Source organism: Helicoverpa zea, chromosome 24, assembly GCF_022581195.2.
Source record: "Helicoverpa zea isolate HzStark_Cry1AcR chromosome 24, ilHelZeax1.1, whole genome shotgun sequence".
In the NCBI taxonomy this organism is placed as follows: Eukaryota; Metazoa; Arthropoda; class Insecta; order Lepidoptera; family Noctuidae; genus Helicoverpa; species Helicoverpa zea.
The window spans coordinates 1531549-1550397 of NC_061475.1; the positions used below are offsets into that span (position 1 = coordinate 1531549).

The window sequence follows — 18849 nt, forward strand, 5'->3', positions numbered from 1 at the left end:
AAGTGGTAAATATAGCAACTTATAAATTGTTGCTTACACTGAGTGATTTCAAATGGAATGCGTAAGCAGAGGCATTGGTAGAAGCTAATATTCTGAAGACAGTTATGATCTTATATTTATTCCGAAAATAGTTACTACATATATTAAGTGTCGACTATGTTAAGTAAAATGTCTACTATATTTAGTATATACATATTTCTGCAAGTCATGTAAAATTGTTACACAAAAGAACATGTGTGTACATGGAGTTTTTTGTCGGCTCTTCTGCATGAGACCAACATTTTTGGGAACCGTGCAACTAGCGTGACGTTTCATAAGAGCCTGCAAAGGCTTATTTGAAATAAAAATATTTGACATTTACTTAATTTCTCATCAGTTAAAATCAATATTGGAAGTATGATATTAATAATTCTGTAAATTAAGGGTCACCTCACCCACTCTGATATTCAACACCTTAGCAAAAACAAAAAAAATATATTTTAACACACATCAATTCCCAATTAAAACCGCATCTTATTAACAAGAAAAATTAAAATTACCCATGCTAAAATTCCCCTGTGATATGAAATTACATGCTGTATGGTATCAATATCGCGAGCCCGTCATCGTCGCGGTTCAGCGAGCAGCGACGATGATCGACTGACGTAATGACCGCGATTATGAGTGTAAGGCTTTATGTGGTAAGGGACGGGGACGACACGACTTGAAAATAAAATATGTTTATTGGTAGCAACTAATGGCAGCTGGTAGCAATTAGGTAGCAACTCTATATATGTATTTCGAGGGATCTATGAGAAGTGACAGCGATTCTGACGGTCACTAATGGATGGGCCTGGAATTTAGGACATCTCTTTTACCAGCAACGCGGTGTAGCTATTGGGCCATTGCTGTTATTTAAGCATGGCAAGCTAATTTGCACTATGCTATATTCCTTTAATGTAATTGTATGACAGTTTGATCGGATTTTAATTTAATTTTCACTTATACTATTAAAAGGTAATAGATTTTTCAAAAGCACGGAAGTAATTTGCAACGTATGACTTCAACTTGTTGTTTTTAAATATTAAACTTTAAATCTGTCAATTTGCAAATGATAACTCAATTAACCAAAAGTATAAAAGGGCACACACTCAATTAAACAATGTTCAAGCTTTTTAAAAATCCCATAAATTTCCCCGCACACTATAAAATACCCCATATAGAGATGTAACCTGTCGATACTTGCAATTTGCCATCGATATTACGCATAATAACCAGACACCATGCCTTCGTTAAAAACGCGTTCACGGTAAAAATGAAAAATGACCGCATTTTTTCTTTTTTTTTTACAAAATTGCCGTTTAATCGCCATCTTTAAGAGCTAGGGTTGTTATGGTACGTGTTTAAGCCACGCCTATTTTTGATAAAGTGTAGTGATAGAAGTTATTATAGGTATAAGTGCGTGCAGGAATGCTTGTGCTTGCAACGTGTAATGTAAGTTGATGAAGCATGTAATGCAATACTGTGTCTTTGGATAGATAGGCTGTGATTAATTTTAGATAAATTTTCAATCTATATATATCAAGTCTGGTAGTCAGCGTTAACAAGTAATACTAAAGGTTGATAGGTTGTAAGGATCTAGCTTTTGATATTTTGCAAATACCTGAGATAGGTCAAAACCTTTGTCCTTAATCTTGAACCTTGGTCTTTTGGGAAGTAGAATATATTTTCAAACTTGTTAGGACTGAAAACTGCTCCAATGGAGATCAAAAATCTCTAGCTTCAGCGAGGTTTTTCTAAGGAGTTACCGCGGCCCTGGTACATAATGGGCTCCAAAATTAACATGTATGAGTTTTAGTCAGTAAAAGTCTGACACTCCCTCACGCTGCACTCATAGCAGGATTTGATGATATTCTATATTCAAAAGACAGCTACAGACAATTTAAAAAGGGACTTTATTTAACAAAGATGACATAGCGAGTTCAAAATAATAAAAAAGGTTATGTAATTTTAATAATATGCATAGTGTCTGTCAGTCACAGTATATAATGACTGATGAATAAACTAAAGTTCATTATTAACCATAGTTTATTACCGTAGATTACGCAATTACTAGAGTCATGCAATCGCTTGTCCTAGAGAAAAACGATAAACAAACAAACAGATATACTATAGGTAGCTTGTTATCGTATAAATCAAAGAACAGTAGTTATTATATATAAAGGTAACCCGTAGTGATGACCTTTATCGAAATTATATGTTTTTGAATATATGTAGTGTGGGTCCATGTTTTAAATATGTTTTTTGATTTATTTTTACTTTTTTTAGGTTCAATAAAGATTGTTTACACTGCTTATTTAGAGGCTAAGATAACTTGAAGTATAACTTATCAGTGTGTAGGTAAACTTATCATGCAAAAAAAGTATTTATTTAGTAATCTGTGACAATACAGCCATATTAAAACTAAACTAAAAAACCTGTAAACATGGAAAAAACTGAATTAGGTATAACAACACAATAGTTTAGCTAAGAGAAAATCTGAATATTTTTTTATCATAGTTAGGTTAGGTTAAGATTCATCCTAATCGGGCAGACCTGATCAAAAGCTATGGTAATTTTGAAATCAAATCAAATTATGTACCAAGGAGTTTGTATTAATTAACTAGAGTATTACTTGATCAGATTTACATATTCCAGCTTTAAAAACTTTATCCTATGACTACTAATAAATGCGTGAGATAAACAAAATATTTAACTTTTCATCTGTTTTCCTGCCTTTCATTAAATTACTTTGACGGTAAAAACGACTGATCCGATTTAGATGAAATCTTTCAACCAGTAAGATGAAACTCTAGAAATGGTTATAGCTTTTAAGATTTAACAACTTCCTCAAATATTGAGAGCACACTACAAACTTTTAGTCGGCCGATAGTTTGCCTGGCTCATAAATCAGTATGAAGATGAATGGTAGTACGCACATTACAAAGATTAGGTATTTAGCCGGTATCAGACCGACTGACAATTTTGATTGGAATCAAGATTTTTTTTAATTGCCTGCTAACGAGTCAACTTTTGACCGACTGTTTAGTCTGCAGTGTGTACTTTAATTAATACTTTTGTTTTGTTTTTCATTTGTTTCATTCCAAGATCTTTCTTCCTGATGTTTCGTAAAGATAATAACTATTTGTGAAGTGTCAAACGTTGGGGAGTTATTAACGTCATCCTGCCATTTTGTAACTGTCTCGGAAGTTTTATGAATGCTTTGTCACCCTGTTTCGGACTTTCATCTTTATAAGCTTGATTTGACGAGCTATTTTTCATGTTTGTTTTGTTTTCTTTAACTTATTGCACTTAAGACTTTTTTTTTGTTTTTTTTTTTTTTTTTTAATGTCGGGACACTTTTTCACACACGGTCGGTTAGCCCCATGGCAAGTTATTAATTAACTTGTGTTATGGGTGCTAACACAACTGATAAACTACATATAGTTACATATATACATAAGTATAAATACATATCATAACACCCAGACCACGGCCAACAAGCATGCTCATCACACAAATGTCGACCGAACCGGGAATCGAACCCGGGACCTCAGGTTCGGTAGTCTGGCATGGTGACCATTGCGCCATCGAGGTCGTCAAGACTTTAAACATTGTTTTTTTTTTATATCTTGCTTATTCTATTAATATTATAAATGCGTAGGTTTGTGTATCATATATCAAAAGCTAGTAAGCAAAGCAACAGATCATAAAACTTTGTTTTTGTCAATAGATTTTATAGATAGTGGTTTGAACTTGACAAATACCTGTCAACATTGCTTGTCAACGGTCAGGTGACAAATCATTGACAGCCTGTCAATTTTATTATTAATACAGGAAATTATCGTAATCCATGTGTTAATGAGATTATTAATTTCAATGTGAGTAAGTACTTGTGTTACGAAAGAAATTAATTACTTACGCTTCAAAGTTTTTAATTATGTAAAACTTAACTAAGTACATTGTTGGAATGCCTGAAAGGTATGCAAATATCCTTTTCTATATGATATCCTAATATAATGCAGATAATAAAAAGGTATAAAACTTTGCATTGTACCATTAAAATAATCTTCAACTGTACTTAGCATTCCTTACCTAGAAATAATAACTACAGAAAATATACACCATATTAAATCAAATACATACTTACTTACCTACAGCAAACTCAAAGAAATCCATTTAGAATCAACTGCACATTTTATGAGCGACAATTTTATTTCCACATCCTATCTGAGCATCTTCAAGTTAAAGAATCATGCGTGTTCCAACATCGTTTTATCTTAATAATCTTAATTAGTTTAGAAGGGACATTTCCGCATTGTAACGTGTCTATAACTTGCCTTGGTTAAACGGCTTTTAATTAAGTTTATATACACAGAAGTTTAACTAAGAGCACACGGCAAACTTTTAGTCGGCCGATAGTTTGTCTGACTGTTTTTTTTATGCGTAATCAACAAATAACCCCTCCTGCTGTGGGTGCAGCGTGAGGGAGTGTCAGACTCTTACTGACTAAAACCCATCATGTTCTTTCTTAGGCCTACTATGTGTCAGGGCCGCGGTAACTCTTACGAACAATCCCATATCCCAGTTTGTTTGGGCGCATAAATCAGTATGAAGATGAATGGTAGTACACACATTACAAAGATCAGGTATTTAGCCGGTATCAGACCGACTGAAAACTTTGATTGGAATTAAGATTTTCTTTAAAAAAATATTTGTGTACTATCGGGTCAACTATCGGTCGACACTTTAGTCGGCAGTCTGTGGGTACCTACTCTATGTATAAGTATTTGTGTGTTTGTCCACTGTGTAACGTCAAGAGTGAGTGGGTTTCGATAAGTGGTATTAAGTAAGTCTGGTTTGTGTTAGAGATTATTTTGAGCGAATTTGTTTGTCAGTTGTTTAGATAGGTAATTTCTAATGTCTTTTTGACACTAATGAGTGACGAGGAAGGGTAATGGAAATTAATTCTCTGTCATCTTTAAGCTGTGCCCCACTGAGTCTATATTATGTCCATCTTATAAAATGTACGACTTGTAAACATATGGAATGCTTAAAGAGTTGAGTATAATTAATGAAAAAATACTTTAACGCTCATGATCTTATAATTTTTGACGGTTAAACATAACCCATGTTTGTTAAAAGTTTCAGTATGATAAACAACAAAACAGTTATATAGCAACCTGGACTTTTTAAGCTTAGGTCAAAACGGTTTTTGTAACCATAAACCAGATTTACAGATATACTCACATATACAGATTTTCTCTAAAAACATATTCATTCATACAAAGAGAAAATAAAAGTCAACGATGAGAAGGAAAAGTAATACAAGTAAAGTTTTACGATGTATTGTTTAGCAATTTATGGCGTGAATGTGCAAAACTGAATTATTATCTTTTGTCTTGGAAAGCGGTGTCTATCAATATTATTAGTTTCAATGAGTTGGTATCATTGTGGTTTTAATATTAATTTTGTTTTACTTGTTTTATGGTTTTGTTGTTTTCTATGGGAATAGTAAATAGTAATTGTTGGTGTTCAGTCTTAGAAGGTTTTTCTTAGTGGTCAGCTGTTTTTTTTTTCTCTCTTTTGTACAGTGGGTGAGTGTTCAATTTAAATTAATTTATTTCGGAAAATAGGGATCTATATTCTGTTTAGATATTTAGTGCTTATTTAAATACCTAAGTACGGTGTTCAATGTCTTTTCTCGATTACTCCAACTCGACGTTAAGAAAAGTCGATTTTTATACTGAATTCTTTAAATAAAACGGCTCAATCTAGATATGCTTTTATTTTTCAAAGTTTTATATTATTTCGAAAGTACAATTTTCCAAAATTCCCGTACCGTGTACAACAACGGACACACGACACGGCGTCGTAAAAAATCACCGACAGTTCAAAACATAAAATAGAAATAAATTTCTTCACATTTTGATGATTTCCGTAAAACTGTATGTTTGTTCGCGCTTCAAAAATAAAAATACGTGTTTTTAATAGCCATTGAGCAATATTTAAACTTCATTTTATGGCAAAGTTATATAATTACCATAGAAGAAAAAAAAGTGTGCGTCGGCCGGGAATCGAACCCGGATCAACTGCTTGGAAGGCAACTATGCTGACCATTACACCACCGACGCTTGTGTCAAAGTTTTCAAAATGGCCGCTGAAAACCAAATAGATTTATTGCAACTACTTATTGACACAGCAGTTATTAATAATGTTTTTTGTTTGTTCTTAGGTATCTACGTCAATGTCAACCTATGTTTATTACTTACTAGCTTTCCCCGCGGCTTCGCCCGTGTCAAGTTCAGTTATATCGCGTTTCCAAGAGAACTCTTCAAAAGTCCGGGATGAAAACTATCCTAAGTTCCTTTCAAGGTCAAATCTATCTCTGTACCAAATTTTATTAAAATCCGTTCAGTGGTTTAGACGTGAAAGCGGAACAGACAGACAGACAGAGTTACTTTCGCATTTATAATATTTTAGTAGGGATTATTATTAGTTACCAATATTGATTTGTTACGTTTACTTGGTCTTAGGAATTTTGTTTATTTTCCTTGTTTTTTCTATGCAGTATGTTCTTGTATGCGTATGAAGTTGCATAACCAAGTTAAGCTATAGGTATCACACCATAGAGAAAAAAAAAACAAAACCTGTTTAGACTCAATTTATCTTTGTTCTAATGAAGCATAATTACCATAAGTATTATTATAAACGTTCATCTTCATCTTCCGAGCCTTTTTCCCCAATTATGTTGGGGTCGGGTTTTATTATAATCATTGATTGCAGTAAAAGGAAAAACATAAATCTATTTTAATTATTGCTGCAGCTTTTTTGGATTTGCAGATGACTCTGTGCTAGAAACTCAAAACCTTTTTAGGGTTCCGTAGCCAAAATGGCAAAAACGGAACCCTTATAGTTTCGTCATGTCCGTCTGTCCGTCTGTCCGTCTGTCCGTCTGTCACAGCCGATTTACTCGGAAACTATAAGTACTACAGTGATGAAATTTGATGGGAATATGTGTTGTATGAACCGCTACAAAAATATGACACTAAATAGTAAAAAAAAGAATTGGGGGTGGGGCCCCCCATACATGTAACTGAGGGATGAAATTTTTTTTTTCGATGTACATACCCGTGTGGGGTATCAATGGAAAGGTCTTTTAAAATGATATAAAGTTTTCTAAAAAACATTTTTCTTAAAGTGAACAGTTTTTGAGATATCAGCTCTCAAAGTCGTAAAAAGTATGTCCCCCCCCCTCTATTTTTATAACTACGGGGTATAAAATTCTAAAAAAAATAGAGGTGATGCATGCTAATTAACTCTTTCAACGATTTTTGGTTTGATCAAAGTATCTCTTATAGTTTTTGAGATAGGTTGATTTAACTGTAATTTACGGAACCCTTCGTGCACGAGTCCGACTCGCACTTGGCCGGTTTTTTTTATATATTTTGCGTGTTTACGTAATGTTAATCAAACGTAGATATCTACGTATCTACCTTCATTAACGTAAGAACACAGAAAGATATAAATTAAAATAAATACAGTAATGAGTTGCCAGTCATAAATATTGAGATAACATTGAACGCCCATAAAGTACAAAGTTATTCATGTACTTGACTACTTTATTGACAATCAACTGACGTAATTAGTGATGTATTGTTGTCGATAATTAATATCTTACGTGAGTTGTGATGTATCGATAGTTAGCGCGTGTAAGAATAGACGAGTGAAGATAAAAGTAGGTAAAGAGACGGGGGTCGAAAGAATCAGGGGTTACTTGAATCATCGTTTACATGTCAGTTAGTAGAGATAATGGTCATTATTTGAGCAACTAGAGCTCTCAGTAAAAGCTTTAAGTCCTACTAGGTTTACTTATTATTAGGCACAGTTCACATCCAATAACTTTGTAATTCTGAAGTTACCCATTTGAATCTTGGCGCAATTTGTTTGTGTGTACAGATCTTGGCTTTGCTTGTGTGAAGTTGGCTGCTTGAGATGTTCGCAACATCCAAAAAATATGAACAAAACACTATCTAATGAAAACTTCAGAATTGCAATATGAGTATAGCGAACTGTAAAAAGGTATGAGTATAGTTTTGTTTCCAATATCTATTTAGATCGCTTTGCACTATTTTGCTTCAGCCTAGGTTATTTTTACCGTACCTACAGAAGTCACAAATAACTAGCGTATCGTACGATTTCCGAAATAGAATTTACTGTCAACACTACGCATTTAATAAGTATCTAGTTCACCAGGCACAATAATTACTTTGTTTTGACACTTCTGTTTCTTTTCTATATCTACCTACTCAAGCTATTTTTAATCCCTAATTTCAGATGATTGTAGAAATACATTTAAAACGAGGAAAATTCTTATATTTTCCTATTTTTTTTTCACCTTTATACTTGTTTTATATTAGGCATTCTCCTTGTATTACCACAGAAATTGTAAATATGCAAGAAAATCCTTCAACAAATATCTGTTCAACATCATCACCATCATCATCATCATCTCAGCCATAGGACGTCCACTGCTGAACATAGGCCTCCCCCTTAGATCTCCACAGATACCTGTTGGAGGCGACCTGCATCCAGCGTCTTCCGACGACCTTTATAAGGTCGTCTGTCTACCTCCACTAATATCTATTATAAATGCGAAATTAGATCTGTCTGAATTTGATAACCAATAGTTTTGTGTAAAGTCTGAGAAAAGGTATACCTTTTACCCGGTTGCTGAAAGTAATTGTCCCGGTACGTGAGTGAATCCGCGAGAAAAAGCTAGTATGTATATAAAAAAACTTCATTTATCTAAATATCCGCTAACTGACAGACAGTTTATTTAAATTGCAAGTATAACATATAACTGGGATTCGGATGTTTGACGTCAGGCCTTGGGAGGTAGACTGTCTGTATGTTTGTCATTGACCTCATTAATGCAGATATACAGAATTATACAACCTTGTAAGGTGCTGAAAAAATATCTGAGACTACGTTTGTTGAGGTGTTAAAAATCTTTTTTTATGTACTGCTGTACCTATTATTATTATTACCTATTATTTTTAGGTTTTTGATTTTGATATGCCAGTCCGATTAGATTTAAATACAGTTGGTGAAAAGTTAATTTTAATTAAAATCTTTTGATCCTCAAATGAATGACTACGAGTAACTTCTGCCCGCTACTTACGTCAATGTGAATCACTCTATTACACTCTATAGTTCGTAAAAATCCGTGCAATAGTATATAGACAGTCTCGGCAGACGATTTTTTATATAAAACTATTAATGGAAACTATAAATTTAAATTGTATAGTGTTTACGTCAACCAAGCAGTAAGCAATTCTATATTTCCTGATATTCTGCAAAACACATTATTAAATTTTAAAAGATCTATCCATTTCATGAAAAATAGAAAATGAAAAGAAAAAAGCACAAACAGATGTTATAATTCGCTTTTCGAACTATTTGTAGAAAAAGTCCGTCGACCCGATAACAATCTTTTTCTAAAAATTGTCGTTGCCAAAATTAAATATAAACTCGTGGGAGATAAGTATTTACTCCAAATACTTAAATAAAACAGTTTTTTGGGTTGTTTTCATTTTACAAGAGATTTCTTTGCAAATCATTTCAGTTCCGATAAATAACATACTTAGCCTCATTTCAGTTTGCGGGGTTACGTCTAAAAATAAATCATTTCGGTAATATGGAATTAAGAATTTGATAACATATCTGAAATTTTAATGCAAAAAGATCTCTCAGACAGAGGCTTCTCAGTATTGTTTTTTGCAACAAATTATTTTTTTTTTTTTTATAAATGTTACATTTACTTTAGCTAATTTCAATGCAGTTCGATAAATCAGAAATCTCAATCACAAAACAGTTTAATTGATTCCTTGATTACATACACAACAAGTTTCAAAAATACTCCAATTAATCCGATTTCCAAACATTCCATATTGATCTGCCCTTCAATAAATCTATGTGTAGCTTACCTACGTAATATCAGAGTAAACCACCCATATTAAAACTATCCGCAGACTACAAACTTTTAGTCGGCCGATAGTATGTTTGGGCTCATAAATCAGTATGATGATGAATGGTTGCACGCACATTACAAAGATCAGGTATTTAGCCGGTATCAGACTGACTGAAAACTTTGATTGGAATCAAGATTTTCTTAAAAACACTTTTTCTCAAAATCATAGTATCTTTATTCTGGGCATATTTAAGTTACAGATCTTAACAATATATTCTAGTATCAATATATCCTGCCTAACAGGCATATAATAATTACATGGGTAGGTATTGGCAGTGGAATTAATATAATTGGTCAACAATTTAGGAACAATTTGGATCTTGTAAATTGCCAACCATTGGGTCAACTGTCGGCCAACTATTTAGTCTCAAGTGTGTGTAGGTACACACATTAGTTAAACCAACAATTGTTTACAGCATCCGATTCCGGTTCGTTTCAGGCCATCCTGACGACTGTTTGTTGTTCTTCCGTTAATTTCCACGTTTACTTGTAAATTAGATTGCGTAAATAATTAATGTCGGTCTGATCAGTAATGTTTTATTGTTGAATTTCCTGTTAGGAGATTTAATTGTAATTCTGAGTCTTGTTAACATGAGAGTTGGTATTTTCTACCATTTTTGTACTTCCTCTATCCGTTCCGTTGGAACTACTGCCCGTACCAGGATAAGATATAGCCTGTTACTTGGGAAGTGTCTAGTTTTCCAACAGTGAAAGAATTTACACATCAGTTCAATAGTTTCAGAGCCTTTAGGTTAGAAACAGAAAAGAAAATGTTTCCTCTTTACTATTTTCGTAGAAGTATAGAAAACACTATTCTTAAACCACTTTTTTCAAAGAAGAAGAGTAACAATTGTAGTGGTAAAGTCAGTATAAAATTCGAATCAACACGTGTTTAACATAAAGTTAAACAAATACATTGCAATCAATTACATAACACAGACACAGCTGTAATTATTCTTTCTAACATACATATTACAATCAATATTTTTATTCTAAATCCTAAATATTTCTACATTCTTAGCACGGGCGTCATTGCAGGCCATTGTTAACAATAGTTGTGATCAATCAATAGTACCGTCATCTCTTCAGTACAGATGTAATGTATGGGTTAGAGCTCTGTCCTACGTGAGGGGGAAATGCTATGCTATGCTGAAGCGAAAAAGAAGCTACAGTTTTGCAAATGTTTATGGGATATTACTCGTGGAATAAGTCTAGAAAAATACAAACTGAATTGTGGCCTAAAATGTATTTATTAATTTGCGCTGTTATTGTTCAAATTGATTTAAAATGATTATACATAGTTTTTGAAAGACTAGGCAGATAATATTGTGATGAATCGATTTCTACTTATTAGTCGTCACTATTAATACAAAAACGTTCCGAAATAAGACATGCAGTCATACTATACTTTTGCATAGTCCATGAAGATGTACAAAACAGATCATGATTTTGATTTGCAGCTAGAATGACAGCTGTTTACACATTGTATTCAGATCTGTCACTGTTTAGCTTTAACTTTAGATTGATAGTACTCTGAGTCACATCGCGAATATTGTTTACTAGACTCAGATTTACACGTGAAAGACAGCATCATGGATAAACTACGCCAATTCTGACGAATGGTGAAAAAGAATAGCTATTTTTCTACTCATTTCATAAACTATTCGAAGCTTGAAAGTACTTGCTTGTGTCCTTTCATGTGTTGTAGAGATTTTTATTCGTTATTCGACTGTTTTCACAGTGAAGGTGTTCAATAAATTGTAAAATGACTTCACATAATTAAAAAGACAGTAAAAAGGGCTGTTATTCGTGTGTGTTGTAATTCAAATAATAAAATTGTAATACACAGCTGTGTTGGAAGTTGTCTGGGAAGTTTGTTCATCACCACTTCTTGTAAGTGGTGAAAGGTAGTTTTTGGATGTCTTGGAAAATATTGACGTAAAAGTGCTAATCTAATAAGCCTTCTTTCAAGAAATGATTTTGTCTTGACTTTTGTCCCCAATCAATAGCTTCTAATCTCTCAGCATCGCTTTTACCCTTCCCCTCTCACGTAGGACGAAGGGTATAGAATGAAGGAAAGTTAATATAGATATATAGATGTGTCTTTGTTTGAATGGACAATTAGTACTGAGTATGATGTAGTTATGTTTCAACCGGCAATCGGAGAGCTCGTGTAATTGTTATCTGATAAAAGTAGGGGATTGATTAGAAAGGTTCTTGTAAGGTTTCTGTGATGAGAAGATGTCTTAATGAGAATTGTTATTGTTGTTTTTTTTTTGTGTGTGATGGAAAGTGTATTTTGTTATTGCGGATAGTTTAACCATTGTGGTAAAAAAATTGGAGGTCTTCTAAGTTTGACTGACATGTGTGCCTGTCTGTGGTGTTGACTTTTCAAATGGATTCCTCACTGTAAAATTTGAAAATATTGGCAATTATGTCAAAAATATTTTACTAAAAATGAATTTTTACCGTCTCGTGAGATAACCATGAAAAAAATATTTCAGCGTTTTAAAAACAATCAAATCTAACACCATCTTTCTTTTTGTTACAGATTCAAAAACCAGCAAAATGATACCTCATTCTACGTGACACCTACAGTGTACAAAGTGTACAGTTTTACAAGAAGTGAACAAAAAGTGTACTTTTTAGTGTACATATGTGTGAAAAGGGATTGCGTAGTGATAAAATGACGAACATTACTCCTGAGACCAGGATTATGATGATGAGGTCTAACGATGGAAGAAACAGTTATAGGAGACAGGTATGTACTACCTATATTTCACTAGTATTACATGCGTCATTACTAAGCATGGAGTTGTAGGGATGTAAACCAAAATTATTGTCCTGCCCATTGACAACCCCACCTGCTATGGTGCACTCTGCTTAAAAACGAACAGGGCTCTGGTAACCGACCGGTGACATGGCAGTATAATCACTGCACAGCATCAAGTGGGATCTGAGACAAGCGAACAAAAATGTGGGTTTTCTTTGAAAAAGTGTAGTCCATCCGCTCTGTCGTGTGGTTTTTATATGTGGTTTTGGGTTCGATTCCTGGGTAGGTAATGTGTAACAGACTTTTCATAATGTCTGATTTTCCGAGCGGATAAACCGAGCGGCATCGCCAGATTCGTAAGGACTGTGTATTACAACAACAACATTGCAAACAATGACAATGTCTGTACAAAAATGACGAGAAGAACGAGAAAAAAGTGTGAAAAGGTTCTAACTATGTAAGGTATGTTTTTATTAGTCAAAACATAAGGTGGAATTATAGTGCAATAATATGCTCTCTCTAAATGAGTAAATATAAGAGATTAATTAAGTCATATTACATAAATTATAAATATTATAATAACTTATGTACTGGGAACATATATCTCATGTTATTCTGTCATTCGTGTGAGAAAATAATGTTCCCACACGCGTGAAGTAAGTTCACTGTTTTTCTAAATCTTGACATTATTATTTATCGATCAGCCGTCTTTCTACGATAACTGTCCTGTGCGATAACTTATCGTTATTGGAAAACGTGTTGAGAATATTTTCTTTATGTAAGTAAAAGATTTATTATTCTTCATACCTTCATCTTCTGTAAGTAACCAACTATGTAGCGACAAGTTTATTTTTGCTGTCATGGCTGACTGTTTCTACTGAATCTAAAAACGGAGTCGTTCTCATTGATAAGAAATTGGCTTATTGTATTTTCTTCTTCTGCTAAAATAGGAAATTTAAGGTGTGCATGTGATATTTTTCGGCGCCCATTTGCCCATATAGAAAACTAGCTTCCTTCAGCGGTTTTACCCGACCCTTGAGAACTATATCGCGTAAAGTATCTTCCTCTATATAAAACTGAAAGTTTTTTTTCAAATTGGGCCAGTACATCCTGTGACTACAGCGTTCAAGCAAACCAACAAATAAACTCTTCATTTTTATAATATTAGTATAGGCGTAAAGATTCGGAAAAAATGTTTACCTTCTAAAAATGATAAAGTCATAAACGATGGGCAGGCGTGCAGTCGGATGCGTATGGGTTGGAATGTGGGGTTCGTCAAGGTGGTTTAACATCTCCTACACTTTTCAACCTTTACGTTAATGACCTCATTGATAAACTCAGCAGCGTCAAAGTGGGTTGTCATATTGACGGAGTATGTTTTAACAATATCAGTTATGCGGATGACATGGCGCTGCTGAGTGCATCGCCTTGCGGTCTTAGAAAACTTATAGGCATTTGTGAAAATTATGCTCAGAGTCACGGTTTGACTTACAATGTTAAAAAGAGCGAAATCATGGTTTTTGAGACTAGGGGTAAAAGCCATAATTTGATACCACACCTGCTACTCAATGGGTACCCATTAAAAAGGGTATTCCATTTCAAATACTTAGGGCACGTTCTTACCCCCGATCTTAGGGACGATGAAGACGTGGAAGCGGAGGGCGTTGTCGGTGAGAGCGAACATGCTGGCCCGCAGGTTTGCAAAATGCTCAAGAGCAGTAAAAATCACTCTTTTCAGAGCTTATTGCACATCTTTTTATACGAGCAGCCTGTGGGCTAGATATACTCAAAAAACATACAGCTCCATCCGTGTCCAATTCAACAACGCGTTCAGGGTGCTGTTGGGGCTACCTCGCTTTTGTAGTGCCTCTGGAATGTTTGCGGAGGCGAATGTAAATTGTTTTTTCGCTACAATGCGTAAGCGTTGTGCCTCCTTAGTGCGTAGAGTGCGGGCCAGCTCCAACAGCATGTTGGCCGTGATTGCAGACAGACTGGACTGTCCTTACCTGAGCCATTGCTGTAAAGTCTCGCATGGGGTTGAGCAGCGATGACTCGGGTTTATAATATGTTGAGTGTGATATTGTGTTCCTAGGATATATAACTACTAACATAGGGTAAGAATTTTGTATTACTAACAAATTTGAGTCTTGTTACTTGAATAAATGAAGTTTAATATATATATAAACACATTTCTCTCACTGTTACATAAAACAGTCGCTCGTAAAAACTGTGAATTTTACGAGACATCCCTTTTTACGATCTTCCTTCGTTTCCGATAACAACACTCATTTTCGGACAAACTCGACACACTTAACGGTGCTGGTGGCGAAATACGGAACTAATGTGATTTGTATGGAATTTGACAGCTCTCTGACAGCTCGCCTTGACAAGCAGCGCCGCCCTGACGCGCAAAGTTATGTGTGTCGGTCTAAAATAACATGGTTGCTGAGTGGACAGCTGTCATTTATGGATAGTTTTTGGGTTATTTTTTGACGAGAAAGTTGCAACACGTGAACATTGGGCAAAACTGAAAAAAACGTCAGCATTAAATAGGTATAGTTTATTCCATCACGTTGTTACCCTACACAAAAATCAAATACATTTTCATTAAAATTTGGAGATTATCTTACAGCATCGGATAGTAATTCTAAGAATTCGTCTAACACGGAACTTTTCTAAATTAGGTACGCTCCTAAAACCACAGGTGCATCTCTAACCTCAAACAAACTTTCCTACAAATTCATTTAATTTAATTCCCCACCTTTAATAGCTGCCATAAATTAAAACCACCAACTTAATTACCAGAGCCAAACAAATTAATATTTCGTGAAGTAATAATCAATTTTAATAAAATTATACACATTCGAACTCTGTTTCACAATCCGTCAATTTCAGTGACATTAACTGTGCCCATCATTTTCGTTGCCAAGTCACATCATTTATCATCCTTATTTCCTTGGAAACAAAGTTCATTATCCCGTGGCAGAAATGCGGAATTAAATTTGTCAACACCCATGATCATTATTCGGTCGAAACAAGTCTTGTACCGTCGCTTTAGGGTTCATTTTTGGTTGAGTTAAATGAAAATGTTGGTTTGTTTTAGGGGGATAGAATGTATGGCAGTGTGCCGTTCATTGACCCCGCCAAATGTTAGGAGTCTAGCGGACGCTTTCTGATAGAGTAACTAGGGTTGTCCCGGGATGTATATCGAGGTCGATGATTATTTTGTGCCGAAATAGAATATGGGTTGAGGGTGTTGCAACAAGGTGATGACTGGTGACACAGTTTTTGATGGATACTGTTAGCAATAGGACTTTTGAATGTCAATTGAAAGAAAAATCGATAAAACAAATACAATTTCAACGAGATAAAACTTTCAGTGTAACTATAATAATTTAAGTTTAAATACTACTACTATAATGGTACTTAGTTTCAGTTTAAAAAGTTTTGCAATTTTTTTCTCATTTGGATACATCACATTTCATTTAGTAAACATATTCCAAAATTATTTATTATATAATACATAGTTAAACTACATACAGCTGCAAAAATCGGCCATCCCGCCATCGCTCGTTATATCGATATATCGCAGTAACATCACTAGCTCACCATTCACACATGGCGTCGGAAATCGATCGATCGACGTACGTGTACCGACCATGTTCCCGTAACACTGATGTATGTCTGTACGTTACAATGCACGGGATAAATCTTATAATGGAGGAATTTGTGGAAAGAAAGAGTTTATTTACTGGGTAGATAATATAATAAATATGTTTTATCCAGGACTCGAAGGAATGACTTCACAACTATATAAAATACAAACATCCGAATTGAAAACTTCGTCCTTTTTGGTAATAAGTAAGAAAAACATACAATTCAAATCAGTCAAAGCGTCTGCGAAAAAAACTAAATATCGAATTGAGAACTTCCTCTTTGTTTGCAGTGGGCAAAAATCGTCTAATCTAGCAATTTCTAAAAGCTTCATTATAAAGCACTATTATTTTGTCTTAGTACAGGAAGTAGTTCCAGCAAAACAGCTTAGTAAAGCTTTAAAACAAGTCAACCTCGCAATTAAATTTTAGTATCTCATTTTCTTCCAAAACTAAAATCTGTATTTACTCATTTCCAAACACAGTTATTTGTTTACAACGTAACGGTGTTACTGTCCACATTAAACCAGCTAATTTAACTATTTCTAATACTAATTCATACTTATAAATGTCACAGATATTGGGAACACCAAATTATATGGCAAGGTGTCTTTAAAACGCACATTAAATTCAATCTATGGGTACCATTAAAAACCACAAACTACAGACTAAATAGTCGGGCGACAGTTGCCTCAGTTGTCAATCATTTCTAAAAGAAAATCTTTATTCCAATCAAAGTTTTCAGTCTGTCTGATACCGGGTAAATAACTGATCTTTGTAATGTGCGTACTACCATTCATCTTCATACTGATTTATGAGCCCAAACAAACTATCGGCCGACTAAAAGTTTGCAGTCTGCTTTTAATGTTATAGTAGTTTATATTACTGGTTTAAAGTGTCGAAATTACCTTTGAGGTGGTCTCCAAAATAAGTGTTAGTTATTAAAGAAATTGTTTGTGATCTAATTTAAATTAATTATACTTTTGGATTAGTGAATGGTTTAGTTTTTTGATGTGGTATTAAGTTTGGTAATTGCTGTATCATTTGTAGTGATAGATGTAATTTTTGGTGGCAGGAAATGCATAGTTTGTTTAGTTTCGATAGTAACCATATCTGGACTGCGTTCTTCTTATCTTTTAAGTTATCCGGAGCAGATTAAAATCGTGCTGTAGTGTCGCACACAAATATTTCATCTGGTCTAGTCGCTCTAGGATACAGTAACAAATTGAAAAATACGCAAAACTGAAATCTTTATGCACGAAAAAATTCCAACAGTGGAACTCAAGACTTTGATTGCAATGTAACAGTTGCATTTGTGACCTTTAGGAGAGTCATAGTAAATAAATAACTGTTTGACTGATCATTGCATAATACATGTGAAGTAGGTCAAAAAGACGTATAAACAATGTCGCTTATGATCTTAAAACGCTTATAGGTAGGACCACTGAGGAAGGAAAGATAGCGGAGATGCCATAAGGACGGTAAGTCAGGCGCCTTCTTGTTGGTCAACGTGCGAGGCGTCTGTTACTAGAACTCACGAGGCATATGGGTTTCTTGTCAAATCCAAAACAATTTGCCAAAGATTGGCCTTCATTGATTGGATATTTTAGTTTTGAAAATTATGGGAGAGTTCTAATGAAGGCGTAGCTAGTAACGATTCTCGTCCCCCAAACACCCGCATTTTGTCGCGCTACTTTCTTAGGAGATTTTACGTTATGACATCTCCGCTAGTCAGTTTGTTCTCCATGGGTAGGACGAATGGCGTCGTGCGTTTGTAAGCGTTAAGCTGTTTGTAGTTTGCTTTCTGCTTGAATAAGTTTTGTGAGATAAGTCCTAGAGACTCTGGGAGGGTCACTTTGGAATCATTTCTAGGAAAACCTCGTATTATCGCGAGAAAAATAGCTGCAAAGGTTGTTCTGCGCACTTAGTTGTTAGACCGACTAAACTCAGATAAACATTTGTATGCATCACAATGCCACACAGTACCGCACAACGTACACCGGTGAAATCTAGCCCTCACACTAATCGAATAGGATACTCATGATTCAGAATTTTGTACTTACTTAAACAGAAGCAGAAGAAAGAAAGAAGAAAAAGAAGAAGAAGTCTTGCATTATTTAAGTCCTGAAAAAGCAATCACTTGGGACTCCTAAAACTAAACCCATCTCTCTTCCACAGATCCTGGCAGCTCTCGCGGTATCCCTGGGACCGTTCGCAGCGGGTCTCAGCAAGGGGTACATGTCACCCGCCATAGCATCGATGCAGGACTCCAGTCTCCACGAGGGGGGGTTCACTGTCAGTGATCAGCAGGCCAGCTGGATCGCTAGCCTTAGTTTATTAGGTAAGTTCTTTTAACTTCTTCTAAGCTCCGT

General features: G+C 34.7%; 1 protein-coding gene and 1 non-coding gene across 2 annotated transcripts in view; one reads left to right on the forward strand and one right to left on the reverse strand.

Annotated features, from left to right (window-relative positions):
• LOC124642277 (facilitated trehalose transporter Tret1-like) overlaps positions 1-18849 on the forward strand; it is a 112687-nt gene that overhangs the window by 51712 nt on the left and 42126 nt on the right. Inside the window, exons 2-3 of the mRNA XM_047180630.1 lie at positions 12603-12812; positions 18656-18818. Of these exons, the coding sequence (XP_047036586.1) occupies positions 12708-12812; positions 18656-18818 (268 nt within the window). The 5' untranslated portion in view covers positions 12603-12707. The remainder of the gene's footprint in view (positions 1-12602; positions 12813-18655; positions 18819-18849) is intronic.
• Trnag-ucc lies at positions 6081-6152 on the reverse strand. Its single transcript has one exon. It is a non-coding gene; the product is annotated as a tRNA-Gly (tRNA).